At 37.5% G+C, this 22136-nt stretch overlaps 1 protein-coding gene across 7 annotated transcripts in view; it reads right to left on the bottom strand.

Moving 5' to 3' along the window:
• Positions 1-22136, bottom strand: part of MEF2A (myocyte enhancer factor 2A) — a 185575-nt gene that overhangs the window by 5632 nt on the left and 157807 nt on the right. For 4 of the 7 annotated variants that reach the window (XM_040257015.1, XM_040257018.1, XM_040257014.1 and 1 more), the window contains exons 8-9: positions 7457-7480; positions 3634-3760 (exon numbers count right to left, since the gene is read on the bottom strand). In XM_040257015.1, coding sequence (XP_040112949.1) covers positions 3634-3760; positions 7457-7480 — 151 coding nt within the window. The remainder of the gene's footprint in view (positions 1-3633; positions 3761-7456; positions 7481-22136) is intronic. The other 3 variants (XM_040257021.1, XM_040257020.1, XM_040257019.1) reach the window with 1 other exon arrangement.

Here is a 22136-nt window from a genome sequence, read left to right as displayed (position 1 = left end):
CGCCAGGCTCCTCTGTCCATGGGATTCTCCAGCAAGAATACTGGAGTGGGTTGCAATGCCCTCCCCTCCAGGGGATCTGCCCAAGCCAGGGAGAGAAGCCGGGTCTCCTACACTGCAGGCGGATGCTCTACTGACTGAGCCACCAGGGAAGCCAGAAACACGCTGATGGTCTACAACTGACAAAGCGTTTTCTTTTGGGAGGTTTCTAGGACCTAGCTATATTCAGTTGGCTGAGATTATTTCAGTAAAAGAGGTTTCAATTTTGTACTAAATATTTATAGCTTATTATTTCACAAAAAGTTGAGATACTTATTCCAGGATTGTAAATAGAAATAATAAAAACGCTGTCACTAAAAGATATTCCTATACAATTGCTATTTAAAATATATATGCCCACCACTACCCTCATGAACAAAGAGAAAACACTCCAGTTCATCCTGACTACAACTAGTTCAGCATGTCTTATATTTTTGAAGTACAGGGGAAGCAGAAAAGATTCAGGACCCCTTTTCCCGGGCTGTCAAGCTTAGTGATATAGACAGTATATTCATTATCATACAATTAACTAATTGCATTTGTTCGAAGTACAGGAACTGTCAAAGATCCCTGATTGCATGCAAAGTCAAAGTTCATGAAAAACTTCATGTTACAAGACATAAATGCTTCAGTCATAATCATTTTAGCCAAGACATAGTATGTTAGTTATCATTCATATGTAGAGTTATTTCAGTTCAACATTAACATTTGTTTTTTTCCATTTAGTTCTAAAGAGAGGTGGCAAAAGCTCTTCTACTTTTAACTTCTTTTCTATGTCTTGAGAGAAGTATTTAAAGAAATTAGCCTCCCTAGTGAATTAGCATTTTAAAAAAGAAACTGAATTTAAACAGCATAGCTGTGCTTGGGATCTTTTCTCAGTCACTGCTCTCTAACACTGCCTTGCCCTTCCTCACAGAAGCTGTGTCAGGGGTCCATCACACTGCACCTTCTACAGTGCCTCCAAGTACTTCCAACTACCCACTTGACATGTCTACTTGTCATGATGTCTCTCCAGACACATCAAGTCTGACATGACCCCACTGAACTCATCATTTCCTCCAAACTTGCCTCTCTCTAGTAAATGGCACCAACTCTCCTGTAGCTATTCATGCCAGAAATCTGTGGGTGTTACCCTTGATACTTACTTCCACCACCAACAATCAAGTCTAGTCAATTCTAGCTACTGTCTCAAGCCTGCCCACATCTCACCGTATCTGCTGCCACCAGCCTAGTTCACACCATTAGCATTCATTAGTGGACTATCATAGTAGCCTCTTGTGTGGTGGCCCCATGAGTGCTGTAGTTAAGTGATCATACAAAATAAATATAGTCACGATACCGCTCTGCTTAAAACCTTTTTATGGCTTCCCAATGCTCTCAAGATCACGTCCAAAAGTCCTCAGCCCAACCTGCCTCTGGTTTCAGCTCTACAGCCATCCAGACCCGTCAGCCATGCTCCTGCTGTCTCTGCACACAGTGCTCCCCGTTCCTGGAGCACTCTCCCTACTCTGCCTGGCTGAGGCAAGTTGAAGCCTCTTCAGGTCAAAGCTTCAGTACGGCCCTTAACACGAAGGTGATAAATTACTCCTAGAGCTATTTGTCTTGTGTCTTTCTCCTCTGATAGACCCTACGTTCCATTGTTAACTGTGTGCTCCTGTCTATTTCCAGTGCCTGGCAACAGTGCTTGTCACACAGAACACACTCTATATCTGTGCTGAATGGATCCATGAATAAGTTGAGAAGCTGGGAGTGATCTTACAGATGGGCATGAGGAAGTGTCTATATGATTCCTCTACACAGAACTACTGTACTTTTTGAAATGTTGCTCACTTATTCATCCCTGTACTGACTGACTGGCATGTGTTTGATTCTTAACTATGTACAGAAAGGTAGTTGATATACTAATGAAAGACAAATTATAGATGCACGTTTTAAAAAGATAAATACATTAAAGATAATGTGGTAACATTAAACAGAACAGGTGCTCTGAGAGAGAAGTAAGTAGTTACAGGAGTGAGACTGATAAGGGATGGTTTCAAGAGAATGTGACTCCATTTCTGTGTTTTGGTAATTCCTTCTGGACTTTGGAAAAAATATTCTTTAAAGCCAATGGCATTTCTAAAAATAAATATAGTGGGGTATCTAAGTTTTCTATTGGAAAAACCTGTCATGAAATGCTCAGTAAACTGTAATGTAAAGTTGACACCCAGCTCAAGAACCATCTCCTTGGCCAACGCTCCTCTGAACATTCTAGCTCACAAATTTTCTACTTTCCTCACCTTCTCAAGATCAGAGTATAAACTGGTAACCTCAACAACTCAGGACTTCCCCTCCATAGGTTACCAACTTGGGTATGTCTCCTTTTCCAGAATAAACCTGGGAGAAAATGTATGTCCCTAGACTAGTGTTGCTCCTATAGCTGGTGACCAGAGCAATGAAACAGAATTTCTATGAACATATAATCCCTGGCTTTACTCTAGATTTAGTTGATGGATTTGGACATTTTTTTAATATTGATTGTTGGAAAAGGTAGTAGACATTTCCTAAGAAGCTTTCTTTTCAACAAAACCATTTAAAGTTGTTTTTGTTTTAAAAGAACTACTTGGAATTAAAGCAGCAATCAAATGTATTAATGGCTCTGCACCCCTCAGGGAGCTCCACAGATCAGGGTGAAAGACTGTGTTACAGCATTTACCCTGAAGTCTGAAATTAGATGATCTTTATTCATCTATTTATCAGAATCACAAAAGAATAAATGCCCTGCCCTGTGGTCTCTGAAAAACTGGCAAGGTATTTTTACCTCTTTCCCTCGCTCCTCCACCTTTTGAAGCATCAGGCGTTTGGCTCAGCTAGTGAGAAAGGGAAGCTCCCCACGTGTCCTCTGCCGATCCCTAAATGACATATCTAGAGAAACCGTCATACAACGGGCTCTCCACACAGTGAAAGCACCCCTCCAATCATTGCAGTATTTTTAAACTTACTTAATATACTCTCTAAATAAGGTATCTGTGGATGAAAAGTCTAAATTACATGAATGAGTGAAAAGCTCACCTCAGAGGTGAGGAGTGACTGGCTTTGAAGAGAAGTAAGAAAGCTCCTGGTCTTGCCCCCGAGGCACAAACAGTATAAACCAAATGGGGTATCACATGGAAGAAAATGTGACCTGCTGACACAGCCACCTAGATCCACCTCCCTGAGTCCTGAGGTCCCAAGGGATGCAGCCTTTCCCAAGGCAGGTTGACACAGCATACAGAAAAACATCTTATTTCAAAAGCCTGGAAGAGTGAAATGCTATGTAACAAGAACTACATAGAAAACACCAACTGTTTTGCTCCGTTTGCTGTGCGTCATAATTTGATAACAGCTAGCTGTCTCTCAGGGGTAAGCAGAAGTTCATGCTGGGGAATCTTTCTATAATCAATGTGTACTGTGTAATTTTTTCAAGACTAGCATGTGTTTCATTAACATATCCAACTGTGAATCTAAGAAACTTGAAATAATTTATTTCAATAAATATATTTTTTTAAAAATCACAAAAGCACACACTGAAACAAAACAAAGGAAAAAACCCCACAAAAGGCAACAGGGCAGGCTCACCTGTGTTGTAGGCGGTCGGCATTGCTGAGTATACCAGGCCCTGTGGAGGCAGGCTTGGAGTTGTCACAGACACCACTGGGGTAGCTAGGGGTTGAGTGGCTTGAGAACTGCTTATCCTTTGGGTATTCTGTGAGAGAGTAGAAAAAAGTGTTATTCTATGAGTATTTATATTTAAGCTTAATATTTAAAATAGAATGTTCAATTTAAAAGTGACATTTTTCACAGTTTTATGATGTGAACATCATTCCCTGAAGCAAGTGATCATGTGAAAACTTTAAAAATACTAATGAGAATAACTAGATATTTAATTTTAAGGGATGTATTTTGCATTAATCATTCATTTTCCCCTAGTGCCTTTTCAGAGAGTTTATTGATGTCAGAGATACATCCTTAAAATAGAAACTTGCATTAGAGCTGATAACACTTATATGCTAACATAAATGAGGACTTGATGCCCCATATAAAGACTGCCAGGCTACCCTACCTAAGTAAGATATGTGTAGATTTTAAATACCTGAGGATAGCAAGGTTATCTGTGTATATAAAGATTATAAGTCCATGAGAGTCCAAGAGAGTTCAAAACTACTTCTATTTGCTGGATTTACAAGTTAACAGGGTTTTAAGTCATAGCTTACTAAAGTGCAGCTTGTATTCATATTTCCGTCCCTGAGATCCTGCAGTTAACACACAAACAAATATGTATATGTGTATGTATTTACATATAAATTATTATTAAGATTTTTTTAAAGAACAGTTTTAGGTTCACAGAAAAACTGATGAAAAGGTTCAGAGATTTACCATATACTCCCTGACCCTATACATGCAGAGCCTCTCCCATCATCCGCCATTGACCTGTTTTTTAATGGCAGACTCAGCCATGTATCCCTTCTCCGGACGCTTATGAATGGAGAAGCTTTGAGTAGAGAGTTTTTAAATAAAATATAATACTTCTGATAGGGCTGTGGATGACCAGTGGTAAATGCTTGCTGCCCGACAGCATCTACATAGCATCCCATCTACAGTGGGAGTGAAACAAAATGAACTACAGAATAATCAAGTCAGTTTAAGACAGTCACCATTCTGTAAGGGTATGGGTATGAAAGAACAGTTTCTCACAACACTGCCTCAAGCAAACAGGTTCTAAAACTGAGAATCAGCGAAAGAGAGACTCCAAGTTCCATGTGGTTAGAACACAAGAAGGCTAAAGCATAACTCCAGGGTTATTTTTTTCTAAATGAAGAAGTTACAGCCTGGTAACTGACATTTAGGGGACCTAAGCCATATCAAAGTATAACTCAGTGCCCTTGAGATCAGAAAGTAGGATGTCATTCAGTTTTCTCTATCACCATTTCAAATGCTAATCAGATTGAAGACCTTTGGTTAGAGCTAGATATTTCATATCTCATTTTATTTCTTTTTAGTTTGTATTTTCTATCCAATCTTACATTAGAGGATATTAGAAAGACCACTCAGGCTATACTGGCCTGATTCTTGCCCCAGATTCACTAATTCCTGAGCACTGGAAAAATCCTTGGCCCTCTCCAAAGCAGAGAAGACAGTGATTACTGCACTGCGGCTCGGTAGTGCTACTGTGAGAATCTAGTAAGGCAACAGTAAGAAGTGCTTTGATAAATTAAGTACTTCAGAAATGTAACATATATCCTTAAATTCTTCTAAGATACTCTCTGGCCCAAGATTTCTACATAACTGGCTTTTTTTTTTTTTTTAAGGTAAATATAGTTATTCCTTCTGATCCATAGCTATTCCTTTGGAGCTGTCAGAAAGGAGAGTTGTTCTAGAATTGCAAGACTTTTAAAGGCATCTTTATAGCCTGGCTCCAAACGGGCCTTTAGTGTAGGTTCCAGGGCACTCACTTTGGGTCAGAGCCACTCATGATTCTATTCTAGAGCTCAAGCCAATTTGAACAACTTTCTAGATTCTCACAGATTGTGTCTCTGATTGTGATTTGGTTCTACACACAGAGCTCTGCACTTTAATTAAGTTTTAGAATTTGAATTAGCTTAAGTTTTAGAGAATATCAATGACTATTTACAGTTTTTGGTTAAATATTTGTTTCTTAATCAAAAGTATTTTTATGTGCTAGATTTTACAGTCTTCAAATACTTAGAAATTTACCTTTGAGATTTTGTAATTGAGGGTATACTTTAAGGAATGTAAAAGTCAACATATAACAACTAAATATACATTTTTGTCTCAGCATCAAGTTAAAAATTTTAGTGAATTTTTGAAACAGAGATCTACTTTGAGAGAACAGAGATCTGTTCTCACAAATTTTGTCATTGAAACTTCAAGAGTCAAATACTAGGTGAAAAACACAGTATGACATGGTCTAGCCTGGCTCTATCCATGCCCTACCCTGACCTCCACGGAAGTCTCCTAATGTGACCTCAAGATGGGGTGGTGGTGTGTGTCTGTAAAATGGTGACACTCCAATATATTGGTTCTACCCATCAAGGCTCATAATCTCAATGGCATTGATTTCCACAGCCACTAGAGGGCAACATACTGCTAGATAATTCATAAATTCATAAGGAAGCATTTATGATTAAATTCTTAAGGGTATAAATAGTGAGATTTAATCTAAGACAAATTATTTAATCTTAAACTATCATTTGCAATTATTATTGTATCAGTAAGTAAAGTATTTCCCCAAAAGATACTTAAAATCTGCACATGATATAATCCAACACCACAAGAATTCCATGGCCAAGAGATTTCCATGGACTGTATAGTCTTCGGGGTCGCAAAGAGTCAGACACGACTGAGCGACTTTCATTTTCCTCACTTTCAGTGTATTTCAGTTACCCAGTGTGAAACCACATCCAAAACTGTGAGAGTGATCACAAAGTTAAAGAAGAATCTCTAATTTTAAGGACAGAGCACAGACAACCTTATTTGAAAAGAAACAAACTGTGCAAAACACACCAGCATGCATATATACGTAATAATAAAATGTAAAACGAACAGATGCCTTTCCCCCATGCTTTCATGCAATCTAAACCCCTGTCCATGCTAAAAACTAAACATTTTCAAGTCTTTAGTTCCCTTAAAGTCACCTAATTAGCAGCTGACTTTGAAATCAGAAGATCAGTTCTGTGAGGTTTGAGTTTTAGTTCCCAAAGAAAGAGCAACTGAAAGTTATTTTTAGTCAAATTTATTTTCTAGAAGAAAAGCCAATAGAAATCATTTGTTTTTGAAAAAAAGTAACAGCTACTATTAAGGACAGAATATCTTCTGATAGAAAAAAAGGAAGTTTGTGTATGTTCAATTAAAGACATTCGTTTTAATAAACAGGGAACCCCCTTGTGGTTCAGATTGTCTCATGCAGGATGAAATAATTCTAACTCTGTGAAAAAGGTGACCTCACCAAAAATGATGTAATCTTTTTGAAAGAAAGAGAAACAACACAAGACAGTGTGTTACAATCTGAGGAACTGTGAGGGTGAAGTCATTTTCTAAAAATATATTAATAATTTGGGAAACTATATAAGGTATTTTATATCTTTCCTTAAAAAATTCTTTAACATGTCTTGTGATCATGGACAGCTATTGTTTATAAAGGCTCTATTCCAAAGTTTCCAGAACAAATAAAACAGGTCAAGATACATAATTTTGAGTAGAAAAACCACATTCTGCAGTACCAGTGCTTGGTTCAGTTATTCAAAACGTTTGAACAGTATTTAACAGCAAGAAAAAAAAAAATCTGTGTAATAAAGGGAACATTACTCAGATAAAAACACTGAAAAGAATTAGTACTTTCCATATTTTTTTCAATTCCATTCAAGTAGAAACCCACACTCACCAACTCCAATTCCTCTTCCTCCGACTGCACTCAGCACATAAGAGGAATAAGAGAGTTACTAAGACTGTTGGTAGTTGAATATAAAATACTTTTTTAGAAAAGCATGTTATCTGAACACTATGAGTTGTTTGGAAATCTAAAGAGATGATTATATAGGCAGTGAGTACAAATATATATTATTTATTGTCTCCGTACCTGTAGCTGACTTCAAAAGACAAGAAAGATTCTTTTAAATTCTCTAGGGCCAGTATTTAAAGACCCTCCTACCCCAGTTTGTTCTGTTCTTATGCCACGCTCTGATAACATATAAAAGGATTTCCTAATTGTGAAACTAGTTTCTGTTTGGAATCTGGAGAACACCAACGCTATTTTTTTTTGTTTGTTCAGACGCTAAGTTGTGTCTAACTCTTTGTGACCCCATGAACTGCAGCACGTCAGGGTTCCCTGTCCTTCACCATCTCCTGGAATTTGCCCAATACTTACATCTAAATCCTCCTATCCCTACCCGACCTGGTTACACATGTACATTTATCTTAATTAAATTCTGTGGTGAGCAGAAATTATGTTTTCTTTTTTCCCACAGTAACTAACACAGTATTATGAAACAATAAGAACTCAAATATTTGTTAATAAGTATAATAGTTTTACAAATTTATATATTTATCATTTGCAAATACAATTTTCAAATGAGTATAAAAATTTCAATGGAGAAAAGCCACATAAAGAAAATGAGAGGAGAAATGAGCCGATAAATCACCTAAATAAAGAAAATGGGAGGAGAAATGAATTGATAAATCATATAGAAAAGAGATGAAGAAACATATTGCTCCTTTTCTTTCTACACATATAAAAATATTAATATGCTAGAATAATCTAACTAGTTTTTAAAAATTATTTTACTTGAGTAAGTCAAGCTTCTCTGTCAATCTGCGAAAGGTATCTTTATAAGCATAAATGATGCATGAAGTCCCAATCTGAAAGCAGGTTTATCTGCAGACAACAGTATGAAAGAGGAGTGAGGCTCATTACTGACTCTGAAAAATAACTACCTGGCCTATAAACTGCTGTTTCAAACATGGCAAAATCCTCTTCAACTGTTCTGTTATAGATATCTTCACCCATCTCCAACTGTTAAGACACAACAAAATACTATGGGTGTGTGTATATTCAGTTTTCACTTTAACTTAAAGGGCTAACAGTATAAATACTGATAGTTTCTGGGGCAGATTTTAGAATTCCACAGAGATGCTTCATGAACTCTTAAAAAAGACCAAGATAACTAACAAGTTGCTAAATGTCAAACTTGTAGTTTGTCCATCAATTTTGCAGTTTATTACAATTCTTAGAAACATATTTCTATGCCTTAAATGAAACTTCCTACAGTGTTTATTTCTCAAGGATAGTGGCGGTATTCCACATCCAGTTCCTGAAAGACGAACCAAATAACTAGGATTCTCTACTATAAAAATCACTTTTTTTCTTTTTACAATCAACTATTATTTGAGGAGTGACATTCTGAGATTTATTAAATATCCTGTTTCTCCTTAAATTTTTGCTAACTTTAGTTGACCTTGCCTTCAAGGTCTGCACTGTCATATTATAATGGTGATTTGCCATTTCGCTCATTCTTTCTACATGCATTGATTAGAATTCTTCTCTAATGAAGAGCTGTCCCTTCCACATTTATTCATTCAATCACTAAGTAACAGTCTCACTATTTTGTAATTCTTTGTGTTATAATCCAATAATATTATTTTTTTCTTTAAACCTTTATTTTTTGAGCAGTTTAGGCTGACAGCAAAATTGAGGGGCATACACAGAGATTTTCCATAAACTCACATATACATAGCTTTCCCCATTACCAAAGTGGTACATTTGTTACCATTATCACCCAACATCCCTAGTTTACATTAGGGTTCATTCTTGGTGTTGCATAATTCTATGGGTTTGTTCAAATGTATCAACCATTATAATATCAGAGTATTTCACTGCACTAAAATGCTCCATGCTTTGCCTATTCATCCCTTTTTCAACCCCTGATCTTTTTACTAAAAAAAATAAAAATTGTGCCTTTTCCAGAATGTCATATATAGTTGGAATCATGCAGTAGGTGGCCTTTCAAGATTGGCTTCTTTCACTTAGTAACATGTATTTAATTTTCCTCCATTTCTTTTTATGGCTCAATCACTTATTTCTTTTAGCACTGAAAAGTACTCCATTGTCTGGATGTACCACAGTTTATCCAATTACCCACTGAAGAACATCTTGGTTGCTTCCAAGTTTTGACAATTATGAATAAAGCTGCTATAAACATCCATGTGCAAGTTTTTATGCAGGTAAATGTGACTGCTGGATCATATGGTAAAAGTATGCTTAGTTTTATAAGTGGAGAAGGAAATGGCAACTCGCTCCAATATTCTTGCCTAAAGAATCCCAGGTACAGAGGAGCCTGGTGGGCTGCCGTCTGTGGGGTTGCACAGAGTTGGACACAACTGAAGTGATTTAGCAGCAGCAGCAGCAGCAGTTTCATTAAGACGTCACCTGTCTTTCAAAGTGGCTTACCATTTGGCATTCCCACCAGCAATTTGTGACAGTTCCTATTGTTCTACAAACTCACCAGCATTTAGTGTTCTCAGTGTTCCAGATTTTGGCCATTCTAACATGCATGTAGGAGTATATCACTGTTGTTTATTCTGCATTTCCCTAATAACATATGATGTGGAATGTCTTTTCATACGTTTATTTTTCACCTATATATCTTCTTTGGTGAGCTGTCTGTTAAGGTCTTTGGCCCATTTTATAACTGAGTTGTTTTCTTATTGTTGAGTCTTAAAGAGTTCTTTGTATATTTTGGGTAGAAGTCCTTTATTGGAAGTGTCATTTGTAAGTATTTTCTCCCAGTCTTTGGCTGGTCTTCTCATTCTCTTGACATCTTTTGCAATTATTTCTTGTGTGGATCATGCCTATAGTGTTATATCCAAAAATGCATCACCAGGTCATTTAGGTTTTCTCATTTATTGTCTAAGAATATTAAGAGTTTTGCATTTAAAAATTTTGGTCTGCAATCCATTTTGAGTTAATTTTTGTGAAGAGTCTGAAACTGAATAGGGCCCTGTGGTGCTCCCAGGCACAGAGGTCTTTCTGTCCCCCATTTCTTGTAAGCAAGACTTTCTACATGCACTGATTACAATTCCTCTAAGGAAGAGCTGTCCCTTCTCCATTTATTTATTCAGTCACTAAGTAACAGTCTCACTATTTTTTTTCTTTGTGTTATAATCCAATAATATTATCATTTATTTTGCTGTTTAAATTATTCTAGATCTGGCCATTGAGAGCTCCTCTGAAAGGCTGGCTCCTGTGACTTGACATGTATTTCCTTATCTGCTGGCACCTCTGGATCAATGTGCATTTTCCTGGCCCTAGCTCTACAATCAATCACTTCTGCAAGAAGGCTTGATTCCTTTCACTGGAGAATGGTGTTTAGAAACTAGGACCTGAGGGCTAGGTGTGCTCGGTTTCCAGGTGTCATTGATTTAAGACTCAGCAGTCAGAGCGAGGAAATATCAGATGTATTCGAATTCATGTGTACATACATCTATACTTGTCTATCTATCTGTATATATGTTAAAAAAAAATACATTTATACTGAAACCTCCAACTACAGTCCAGAAAAATAGGGCTCATTATAATCTTCCCATTCACCTTGCTTAACTGAAAATTTATTTCTCCAAAAACCTGGCTTTATCTACAATGTATAATATTCACTTATTTAAGGGTGTGTGTGTGTGTCTGTGTGTGTGTAACAAATTTACCATCTTGAGCAACAGTTTCCAAAGTTATTTAGACCAGTTCATCCCCTTCCATATCATATCACTCATTTTTAATAATTATTCATGTATTTCATCTTGGGTTCCCCTGGAATCCTGGTTGATTTTTTTAACTGCATATAGTTAAAAAAAAATCACTCTGTATTGTATAGTTTTGTAGGCTTTATCAAAAGCATAGGTTCATGTATCCAACAATACAGTATCACATCCCCTCAAACATTCCCTATACTACTCCTTTTGTAGTCAACTTCTCTCCCTACCCCTGGCAACTACTTACCTGTTTTCCATTTTCCAGAATGAAATATAAATGTAATCCTATCTTTTGGATCTGGCTTCTTTCAATTAGCAAAATTCATTTAAGATTCATTTATATTGTCTTGAATTAAATTCATCCCTTATTTTTTAAATTGCTGAGCAATATTCCTTTCTGCAGATGTACCAAAGTGTGTATATGCACTCAGCTGCTGGAAGGTTATTTCTGTTGTTTTCTTTGGGGGAAATTAGTGAAAAATACAGTTTCTGTGTTCTAAGTATGGTTTTCAATTCACTTGAGTAAATTCTCTAGAAGCAAGACTGTTTGGTTGTATGACAAATACATATTTAACTTTATAAGAAGTTGCCAAACTGCTTTCTGAAGCGGGCCTACTATTTTGCATTCTAAGTAGGAATACATGAGAATTCCTGTTGCTCTGCATCCTTGCCAGAACTTGGCACTTATTGGTTTTTTTTTGTTTTGTTTTGTTTTTGTAATTTTAGCCTCTCTAACAGGTACGCAGTTGTCTCTTTCTGGATACAAGTCTTCTACTAGATCGCTAATTTTGTAAATATTCTCTCCTAATCTGTAGACTGATTTTTTATTCTCTGAACAGGGCCTTTTCATGGAGTGAATCTTAAACTTTGATAAACAGCAATATATTCATTTTTTATGGACTATGCTTTTGGTGTAATTCTCTAATGTTTTCTTCTAAAGTGTCACAGTTTTGTGTTTTACATTTGGATCTATAATACATTTTGAGTTAACTTTTGTATAAAGTATGAATTACACTTTGAGTTTCTGTTTTTGCATACTGACGCCAAATTGCTACAGCACCATTAGTTGTACTGACTATCTTTACTCCATTGAACTGCCTTACTACCTTTGTAAAAAACCAATTGAATATATTCTCTGGGCTCTCTCTGACCTACAGTGCTCATCTTTTTGCCAGTACCACACAGTCTTTTAAAAAATATTTATTTACTTGGCTATGCCAGGTCTTAGTTGCAGCACAAGCGATCTAGTTTCCTGACCAGGGATTGAACCCAGGCTCCCAGCATTGGAAGCATAGAGTCTTAGCCACCAGACCACCAGAGAAGTCCCCCATACATTCGCTACTATAGCTTTACACTAGGTCTTGAAACCAGGAAGTGTTAGTCTAACTTGTTCCCTTTCAAAACTGTACCGGCTACTGTAGTTCCTTTGCCTTTCCACACATATTTTAGAATTGGCTTGCTGATACCTATAAAAATCTGTGCTGTGATATAAACCAGGGTTGTGTTTAATCTTCCAACCAATTTAGGAAGGAATAACATCTTGACGTAGGTTTCCCTGGTGGCTCAGTGGTAAAGAATCTGCCTTCAATGCAGAAGATGTGGGTTTGATCCTTTTAGGTTGGGCAGATCCCTTGGATAGGAAATGGCAACCAACCTCGGTATTCTTGCCTAGAAAATCACATGGACAGAGGAGCCTGGCTGGCTATAGTCCATGGGGTCATAAAAGAGTTGGACACAACTTAGCAACTGAAAACAACGTTATTTGGCTCTGTGGTTTCTTTCAACAGTCTTTCATAGTTTTCGCATGAAAACCATATGGTTAGATTTGTAGGTATCTTTTGAGTAATGTTTAAATGATATTTTAAAATTTCATATTCTAATATGAAACTTCCATTGGAAGATTTTTTGGTAGGTTCTTTATGCTTTTCTACATATTATATCTTCTATGAATAATGTTTAAATTTCCTCCTTCCCAGTATGTATGCATTTAATTTTTTTGCCTTACTGCCTCATCCAGGACTTCCAGTATAATGTTGAATATGAGTGGTGAGAAAACATCACTGTCTAGTTTCTACTATTATTTTACTAAAAGACTGAAGTTTCCCCTTATTAAGTATATTAGTTGCAGAATTTCTGAAAACAGTCTTCGTTAGGTTAAAAAAGTTCCTTTCTTCTCCCGGTTTGGTAAAGTTATTTTTATTATGAATAAAAGTGGAATTCTTTTAACATGGTAAATTACAGTGAATTAGCCTTTGGTCTGACTCCTTTTCTCTACTGTCTGTTTTAAGTTTCATTAATTTCTGCTCATTTTTTCCTTTTCTTCTGGTTCCTTTCGGTTAAGTTTGCTCTTTTTTCTCTCCTAAAGGAAAAACATACTGATTTGAGACCTTTCTCTTTTCTAATATAAATGCTATGAATTTCCCCTCTCAAAACTCCTCCTAGTTGGTCTCCAAAATTCTGATATGCTATAGATTTCAAAATTTCTCTTGATAGTTCCTCTTTGACCCATGAGCTATTTAAAAACATATTCTTTAATTTCTATATGTGGAGGTTTTCCTGTTGTATTTCTGTTACTGATTTTATTATGGTCAGAGACTGTAATCTGTATGATTTCAATTCTTTGAAATTTGCTGAGGTTTTATGACACTGGATACCCTACGGCATGTTGCAAGTGCCCTAAAGAAGAAACGTATGTTCTGCTATGCAAAGTGAAGGGTTCTATAAATGTCTCTTACATCAGGCTGGTTAAATATTTCTCAGTCACCCAGATCCTTAACTGAATTTTCTGCCTACATGTTCTATCAACTACTGAGAGAAGAGTGTTGAATATTCCAACTATAATTATGGGTTTTTCTCTTCTACTTTTTAGTTGTATCATCTTTGTTTTCTGTATTTTGAATGTTTACTGTTAGGTGCATACACATTAAAGATATTTCTTGGAATATGTAATACTCTTCTTTCAGTTCAGTTCAGTTCAGTCACTCAGGCATGTCCAACTCTTTGTGACCCCATAGACTGCAGCATGCCAGGCTTCCCTGTCCATCACAAACTCCCAGAGCTTGCTCAAACTCATGTCCATCAAGTCAGTGATGCCATCCAACCATCTCAACCTCGGTCATCTCCTTCTCCTCCTGCCTTCAGTCTTTCCCAGCATCAGGGTCTATTCCAATGAGTCAGTTCTTTGCATCAGGTGGCCAAAGTACTGGAGTTTCAGCTTCAGCATCAGTCCTTCCAATGAATATTCAGGACTGATTTCCTTTAGGATTGACTGGTTTGATCTCTTTGCAGTCCAATATGAGTCCAAGGGACTCTCAAGAGTCTTCTCCAACACCACAGTTCAAGAGCACCAACTCTTCGGTGCTCAGCTTTCTTTACAGCCCAACTTGCACATCAATACATAACTACTGGAAAAACCATAGCTTTGGCTAGAGAGACCTTTGTTGGCAAATATTTGTCAGCAAAATTCTTTATCCTTGATAATATTTCTTATTGTGAATTCTACATTGTTTGAACTTAATATGGCTGTACTAGTTTTCTTTTGGCTATATGTTTGCATAGTATATTTTTCTCCACCTTTTTACCTGTATCTTTACATTTAAAGTGGGGTCCTTACAGACATTGTATAGTATGACCTTTTTATTTATTTTAAAAAACCAATCTGACATTTTGTCTTTTAACTGATGTTTATTACCATGTTTATTTGTATGCTGCTGCTGCTGCTAAGTCACTTCAGTCTTGTCCGACTCTGTGCAACCCCACAGATGGCAGCCCACCAGGCTCCCCCATCCCTGGGATTCTCCAGGCAAGGACACTGGAGTGGGTTGCCATTTCCTTCTCCAATGCATGAAAGTGAAAAGTGAAAGTAAAGTCGCTCAGTCATGTCTGACTCTTAGCAACCCCATGGACTGCAGCCTACCAGGCTCCTCCGTCCATGGGATTTTCCAGGCAAGAGTACTGGAGTGGGGTGCCATTGCTTTCTCCCGTTTACTTGTATAGTTGGATTAAAATCTACAATCTTGCTAGCTATATCTCATTTGCTCCATCTGTTCTTTATTTTTTGCCCTTTCTCCCATTTCTTGGGATATTGGAGCATATTTTGTATTTCCATTTTATCTCTATTGCCTTATCATTTATACCTCTTTTTATCTCCTGTAGTTTTATTAGGGTTTACAATTTCTACTTTCAGTTAATTTGAGTTAAACTTCAAATGTATACCTCATCCTGTGTAAAGACCTATAAAAGTGTATTTCTAATTCTCCGCTCTGTCATCATATTAGGTTGGTACAAAAGTAATTGTGGTTTCGCACTGTTGAACTTTGCTGTTTGATACTGGAATACATTCTTAAATAAATGTGGTTATGTCATACATCATTTAATGTACAATTCTCACTTTATTTTTTTGCTAATGACTTACTTTGTGTGTATGTTAATCACAGTCGTGTTCGACTCTCTGTGACCTCATGGAGCCTGCCAGGCTCCTCTGTCCATGGAATTCTCCAGGCAAGAATACTGGAATGGGTTGCCGTTTCCTCCTCCATAATAACTTACTACTTGCTGTTTATATTTATTTTAGACTAGAGAAATGATGTTAGACAAAAAGCAAATTCGAGCAATTTTCTTATTCAAGTTTTAAATGGATTGTAAAGCAGCAGAGACAACTTGCAGTATCAACAACGCATCTGGCCCAGGAACTGTTAACAAATGTACAGGGCAGTGGTAGTTGAAGTTTTGCAAAGGAGAGAAAGGCTTGAAGATGAGGAGCACAGTGGCTAGCCATCAGAATGACCAAGTGAGAGGATCATTGAAGCTGATCCTCTTACAACTACACCAGAAGTTGCCAAAGAATTCAACACTGACTATCCTATAGTCGGTTGGCATTTAAAGCAAACTGGAAAGGCGTAAAAGCTCAATAAGTGGGTACCACAGGAGCTGACTGAAAAATAAAAGAAACTGTCATTTTGAAGTGTCATGTTCCTTTTATTCTATGCCAACAATGATGAATCATTGCTTGATGGGATTGTGATGTATGACAAAAAGTGGATTTTGTACGACAACCAGCAACGACCAATTCAGTGGTTAGATCGAGAAGAAGAAGCTCCAAAGCACTTCCCAAAGCCAAACTTGTACCGAACAAAGATCACAGTCACTGTTTGGTGGTTTGCTGCCTGTCTTATCTAGTACGGTTTTCTGAATCCTGATGAAACCATTACATGTGAGAAGTATGTTCAGCAAATCTATGAGATTCATCAAAAACTGCAATGCCTAGAGCTGAAACCAGTCAACAGAATGGGCCCAATTCTTTTCCATGACAATGTCCGACCACACATTGCACAATCAATACTTCAAAAGTTGAATGAATAGGGCTGCAAAGTTTTGCCTCATCCATCATATTCACCTGACCTCTTGTCACCGACTACCACTTCTTCAAGCATCTTGACAACTTCTTGCAGAGAAAATGCTTCCACAACCAGGAGGAGGCAGAAAATGCTTTCCAAGAGTTCGCTGAATCCCAAAACATGAATTTTTATGCTATAGGAATAAATAAACTTATTTCTTGTTGGGAAAAATGTGTTGATTATAATGATTCCTCTTTTGATTAATAAAGATATGTTTGAGCTTAGTTATAATGATGTAAAATTCATGATCCGAAACCACAATTACTTTTTTACCGACTTAATATTATTTTATTTCTACCTGTGCTGTAAACACAAAAGTCACTGCCACTACTTTTGCTTTAGAGTCAACTATCTTTTGAAGCAAGTAAGAAGAGGGAAAATAGCCAGATCTTGGTTTCTAATAACATTCTCCAAAAACAGGCCAAGGTTCCTCAGAGAAATGCCTGATTGTAGAACTGGAGCAAAAAAATATACAAGATGATCCTGAAGCATTCCAAAGTAACCAGAAAATAAAACAGTAACTCCCCTGACCTTTTCCCATGCTAACAAAACCCCACAACAACAAGGGTATATAAAAGGGGACAGGAACCAAGTGAATAGTCCTCAATAGCTAAAGCTGGAACAATTTGAGCAACAGAATAAACCACCACTGGTAGAATCATATATTAACAGAATTTAGTACTACTATAACCTAAAGTATAAAATCAATGTACATGAGAGTTCATATTACTATAAACAAATGATTAAATGAGAGAGAACAATAAGTGACCTGTGCAGAAGAACTCCAAATAATCTATAATCTGCAGTAAAAAAGGTGGAATATAACCTCCATTCCTTATATGTGGGCCTCACACAGTAAGTTCCTTCCAAAGAGGGCACTATGGGAAGGGGAAAAACAGTAGCAAGTGAAATACTACACCAGCAAAGTGATCAAAGTGACCAACAGTCATGGAGACAGTATGTGCCCTTGATGTAATGTTACGAAAAGGGCACATGAGTTCCATGACCTTCCTCCCTCAAATGTGTAACACCAGCCTAACCAGGAGGAAAACATCAGAAACACTCCAACTGAGGAACATTCTACAGCATAACTGACCGGTACTCCTCAGAACTGTCAAGGCCACTAAAGTAAGTAAAGTCTTAGATAAATATCAAAGACAAGAAGGGCCTAAAAAGACGTGACTACTATGTCTACTACTACTAGATAAACTACTATTCGATATGGTATGCTGGATTGGATTCCAGAACAGAAAAAGACATAAGGTTTAAAACTAAGAGTATTTGAATACTCTGGACTTTAAAACATTGTTATAACAGTTTATCAACATTGAGTCATTAGCTGTAATACTAATCTGTTAGTAACAGGAGAAACTGAGTGTGAAGCATATGGGAACTTTCTGTACTATCTTTGCTATCTTTATATAAATTTAAAACTGTTCTAAAATTGAAATTTATAACATAGAAGACAAAATTAACTTTATTTTTATCTTCATTTATTCCATTTCCATTGTTCTTTATTTTTATTTACTGTACAGACCCAAGAATTTTCTAGTAGCATATTCCTTCTTCCAAAGGCCATCCTTTAATATTTTTTGTAGAGTATATCTGTCTCTTGGCAATAAATTCCCACATTTCTGTTTGAGAAAGTTTTTATTTCTTTTTCATATCTTGAAAGATATTTTTGCTGGGTACAAAATTCTAGGTTGAGAGGAGGTATTGCTTTGTTTTTTGTTTTCTTTTGACTCTTCTCTTTACATTTCAGTTTGGGTAATTCTATGGACAGATTTTTATAACACTGTATAGGAGGCAGTGACTAAAACCATCCCCAAGAACAAGAAATATTTACAAAGCAAAATGGTTGTCTGAAGAGGCCTTACATATAGCTGAGGAAAGAAGAGAAGTGAAAGGCAAAGGAGAAAAGGAAAGATACACCCATCTAAATGCAGAGTTCCAAAGAATAGCAAGGAGAGATAAGTAAGCCTTAAGTGAACAATGCAAAGAAATAGAGGAAAACAACAAAATGGAAAAGACTAGAGATCTCTTCAAGAAAATTAAGAGATACCAAGGAATATTTCATGCAAGATGGGTACATTAAAGGACAGAAACAGTATGAACCTAACAAAATCAGAAGAGATTAAAAAGAGGTGGCAACAATACACAGAAGAACTGTACAAAAAGGTCTCAATGACCTGGATGACCGCAATGGTATGATCACTCACCCAGAGTAAGACATCCTGGAATGCGAAGTTACATGGGCATCAGGAATCATTACTATGAACAAAGCTAAAGGAGATGATGGAATGTCAAATGAACTATTTCAAATCTGAAAAGATGATGCTGTTAAAGTGCTGCATTCAATATGCCAGCAAATTTGGAAAACTCAGCAGCGGCCACAGGACTGGAAAAGGTCAGCTTTCATTCCAATCCCAAATAAAGGCAATGGCAAAGACTGTTCAAACTACTGCACAACTGCACCCATTTCATATGTAAGCACGGTAGTGCTCAAAATCCTTTAAGCTAGGTAGGCTTCAACAGCACATGAATCAAGAAAACCCTCAGATGTACAAACTGGATTTAGAAAAGGCAGAGGAACCAGAGATCAAACGGCCAACATCTGTTGGATCACAGAGAAAGCAAAGGAATTCCAGAAAAACATCTACTTCTGCTTCCTTGACTACTCTAAAGCCTTTGACTCTGTGGATCACAACAAACTGGAAAATTCTTAAAGAGATGCAAATACCCCACCACCTTATCTGCCTCCTGAGAAATCTGTATGCAGGTCAGGAAGCAACAGTTAGAATTGGACATGGTACAACAGACTGGTTCCAAATTGGGAAAGGAGTACATCAAGGCTGTATATTGTCACCCTGCTTATTTAATTTACACAGAGTACATCATGTGAAATGACAGGCTGGATGAAGCTCAAGCTGGAATCAAGATTGCTGGGAGAAATAAATATCCTCAGATATGTAGATGATACAACCCTAATGGCAAAAGTGACGAGGAACTAAAGAGCTTCTCAATGAAGGTGAAAGAGGAGAGTGAAAAAGTTGGCTTAAAACTCAACATTCAAACAACAAAGATCATGGCATCCAGTCCCATCACTTCATAGCAAATAGATGGGGGAAAATGCAAATAGCGACAGATTTTATTTTCTTGGGCTCCAAAATCACTGTGGACAGTGACTGCAGCCACGAAATTAAAATACACTTATTCCTTGAAGAAAAGTCATGACAAACCTAGACGGCATATTAAAAAGCAGAGATATCACTTTGCTGACAAGGTTGGTCTAGTCAAAGCTATGGTTTTTCCAGTAGTCATGCATGGGTGTGAGAGTTGGACCATAAAGAAGGCTGAGCACCAAGGAATTGATGTTTTTGAACTGTGGTGCTGGAAAAGACTCTTGAGAGTCCCATGGACAGCAAAAAGATCAAACCAGTCAATCCTAAAGGAAATTAACCCTGAATATTCACTGCAAGGACTGATGCTGAAGCTCCAATACTTTGGCCACCTGATGCAAAGACCTGACTCATTAGAAAAAACCATGATGGTGGGAAAGATTCAGGACAGGAGGAAAAGTGGGAGACAGGATGAGATGGCTGGATAGCATCACCAGCTCAATGGACATGAGTTTGTGCAAACTCCAGGAGATGGTGAAGGACAGGAAACCCTGATGTGCTGCAGTCCATGGCGTGGAAAAGAGTCAGACATGACTGAGAACAGCAACAACTTCTGTTTACATGTCAGTTTGGGGGATTTTTACTTACAGTAGACCTATAGGTCTTCCTCCTACCAGGCCTTTAGTGCAGAGTTTGAGTTAATTTAATTAAGAACTAGGCTGAGTTTGTGTTTTGTTGGTATTGTTACCCTCAGTATAGTTACCACAGGCCTCAAATGCCTCTGGGGGCAGTGGGAGACTGGTTTGCTAGAGGTTTTTTTTTGCTTGTTTTTTTCCCAAAGAAAACGGCTACATTCTCAGTTTTAAGGCTTCTCCTTTGTGTTATGCATCAGGCTGCAGCCTTCTCAGAAATTCTGCCATGATATGGCACTGTTCCTTCTCCTTCACCACAGGCTGAAAGAGCCTCCCTTTCCCATTGCCCCAGTACAGTGGGAATTCACCAGTCCCCTAAGGGTGACCATTCGTGTTGTTCATCTCCGCACAGATTAAGACACCTATTCCATAGGAGTAAAATAGAAGAACCCAGAGAAAACTTTTTGCCCATTCTGTAGTGGTGGCTCTTTCCCTATCCCAGCTGTATACCAAAAAGGGAGATTTTTTTTTCAGAACATTCCCAATTTTTTCTGCAAGACAGCCTAAGACTTGACCAGCTCTATACAGTCAACAAAAACAAGACCAGGAGCTGACTGTGGCTCAGATCATGAGATCCTCATTGCCAAATTCAGACTTAAATTAAAGAAAGTAGGAACCTAAATCAAATCCCTTATGACTATACAGTGGAAGTGAGAAATAGATTTAAGGGCCTAGATCTGATAGATAGAGTGCCTGATGAACTATGGACGGAGGTCCGTGACACTGCACAGGAGACAGATATCAAGACCATCCCCGTAGAAAAGAAATGCAAAAAAGCAAAATGGCTGACTGGGGAGGCCTTACAAATAGCTGTGAAAAGAAGAGAAGCAAAAAGCAAGGAGAAAGGAAAGATATAAGCATCTGAATGCAGAGTTTCAAAGAATAGCAAGAAGAGATAAGAAAGCCTCCCTCAGTGATCAGTGCAAAGAAATAGAGGAAAAGAACAGAATGGGAAAGACTAAGAGATTTCTTCAAGAAAATTAGAGATACCAAAGGAATATTTCATGCAAAGATGGGCTCATTAAAAGACAGAAATGGTATGGACCAAACAGAAGCAGAAGATATTAAGAGATGGCAAGAATACACAGAAGAACTGTACAAGAAAGAGCTTCATGACCAAGATGATCATGATGGTGTGATCACTCACCTAGAGCCAGACATCCTGGAATGTGAAGTCAAGTGGGCCTTAGAAAGCATCACTACGAACAAAGCTACTGGAGGTGATGGAATTTCAGTTGAACTATTTCAAATCTTGAAAGATGATGCCGTGAAAGTGGTGCCCTCAATATGCCATCAAATTTGGAAAACTCAGCAGTGGCCACAGGACTGGAAAAGGTCAGTTTTCATTCCAATCCCAAAGAAAGGCAATGCCAAAGAATGCTCAAACTACCGCACAACTGCACTCATCTCACACGCTAGTAAAGTAATGCTCAAAATTCTCCAAGCCAGGCTTCAGCAATACATGAACCATGAACTTCCAGATGTTCAAGTTGGTTTTAGAAAAGGCAGAGGAACCAGAGATCAAATTGCCAACATCTACTGGATCATCGAAAAAGCAAGAGAGTCCTAGAAAAACATCTACTTCTGCTTTATTGACTATGCCAAAGCCTTTGACT

This window comes from Oryx dammah, unplaced genomic scaffold (assembly GCF_014754425.2).
Source record: "Oryx dammah isolate SB20612 unplaced genomic scaffold, SCBI_Odam_1.1 HiC_scaffold_16, whole genome shotgun sequence".
NCBI classification, from domain to species: Eukaryota; Metazoa; Chordata; class Mammalia; order Artiodactyla; family Bovidae; genus Oryx; species Oryx dammah.
Note: the sequence above shows the minus strand (reverse complement) of the source record. Positions and strands in the feature narration are given on the sequence as shown.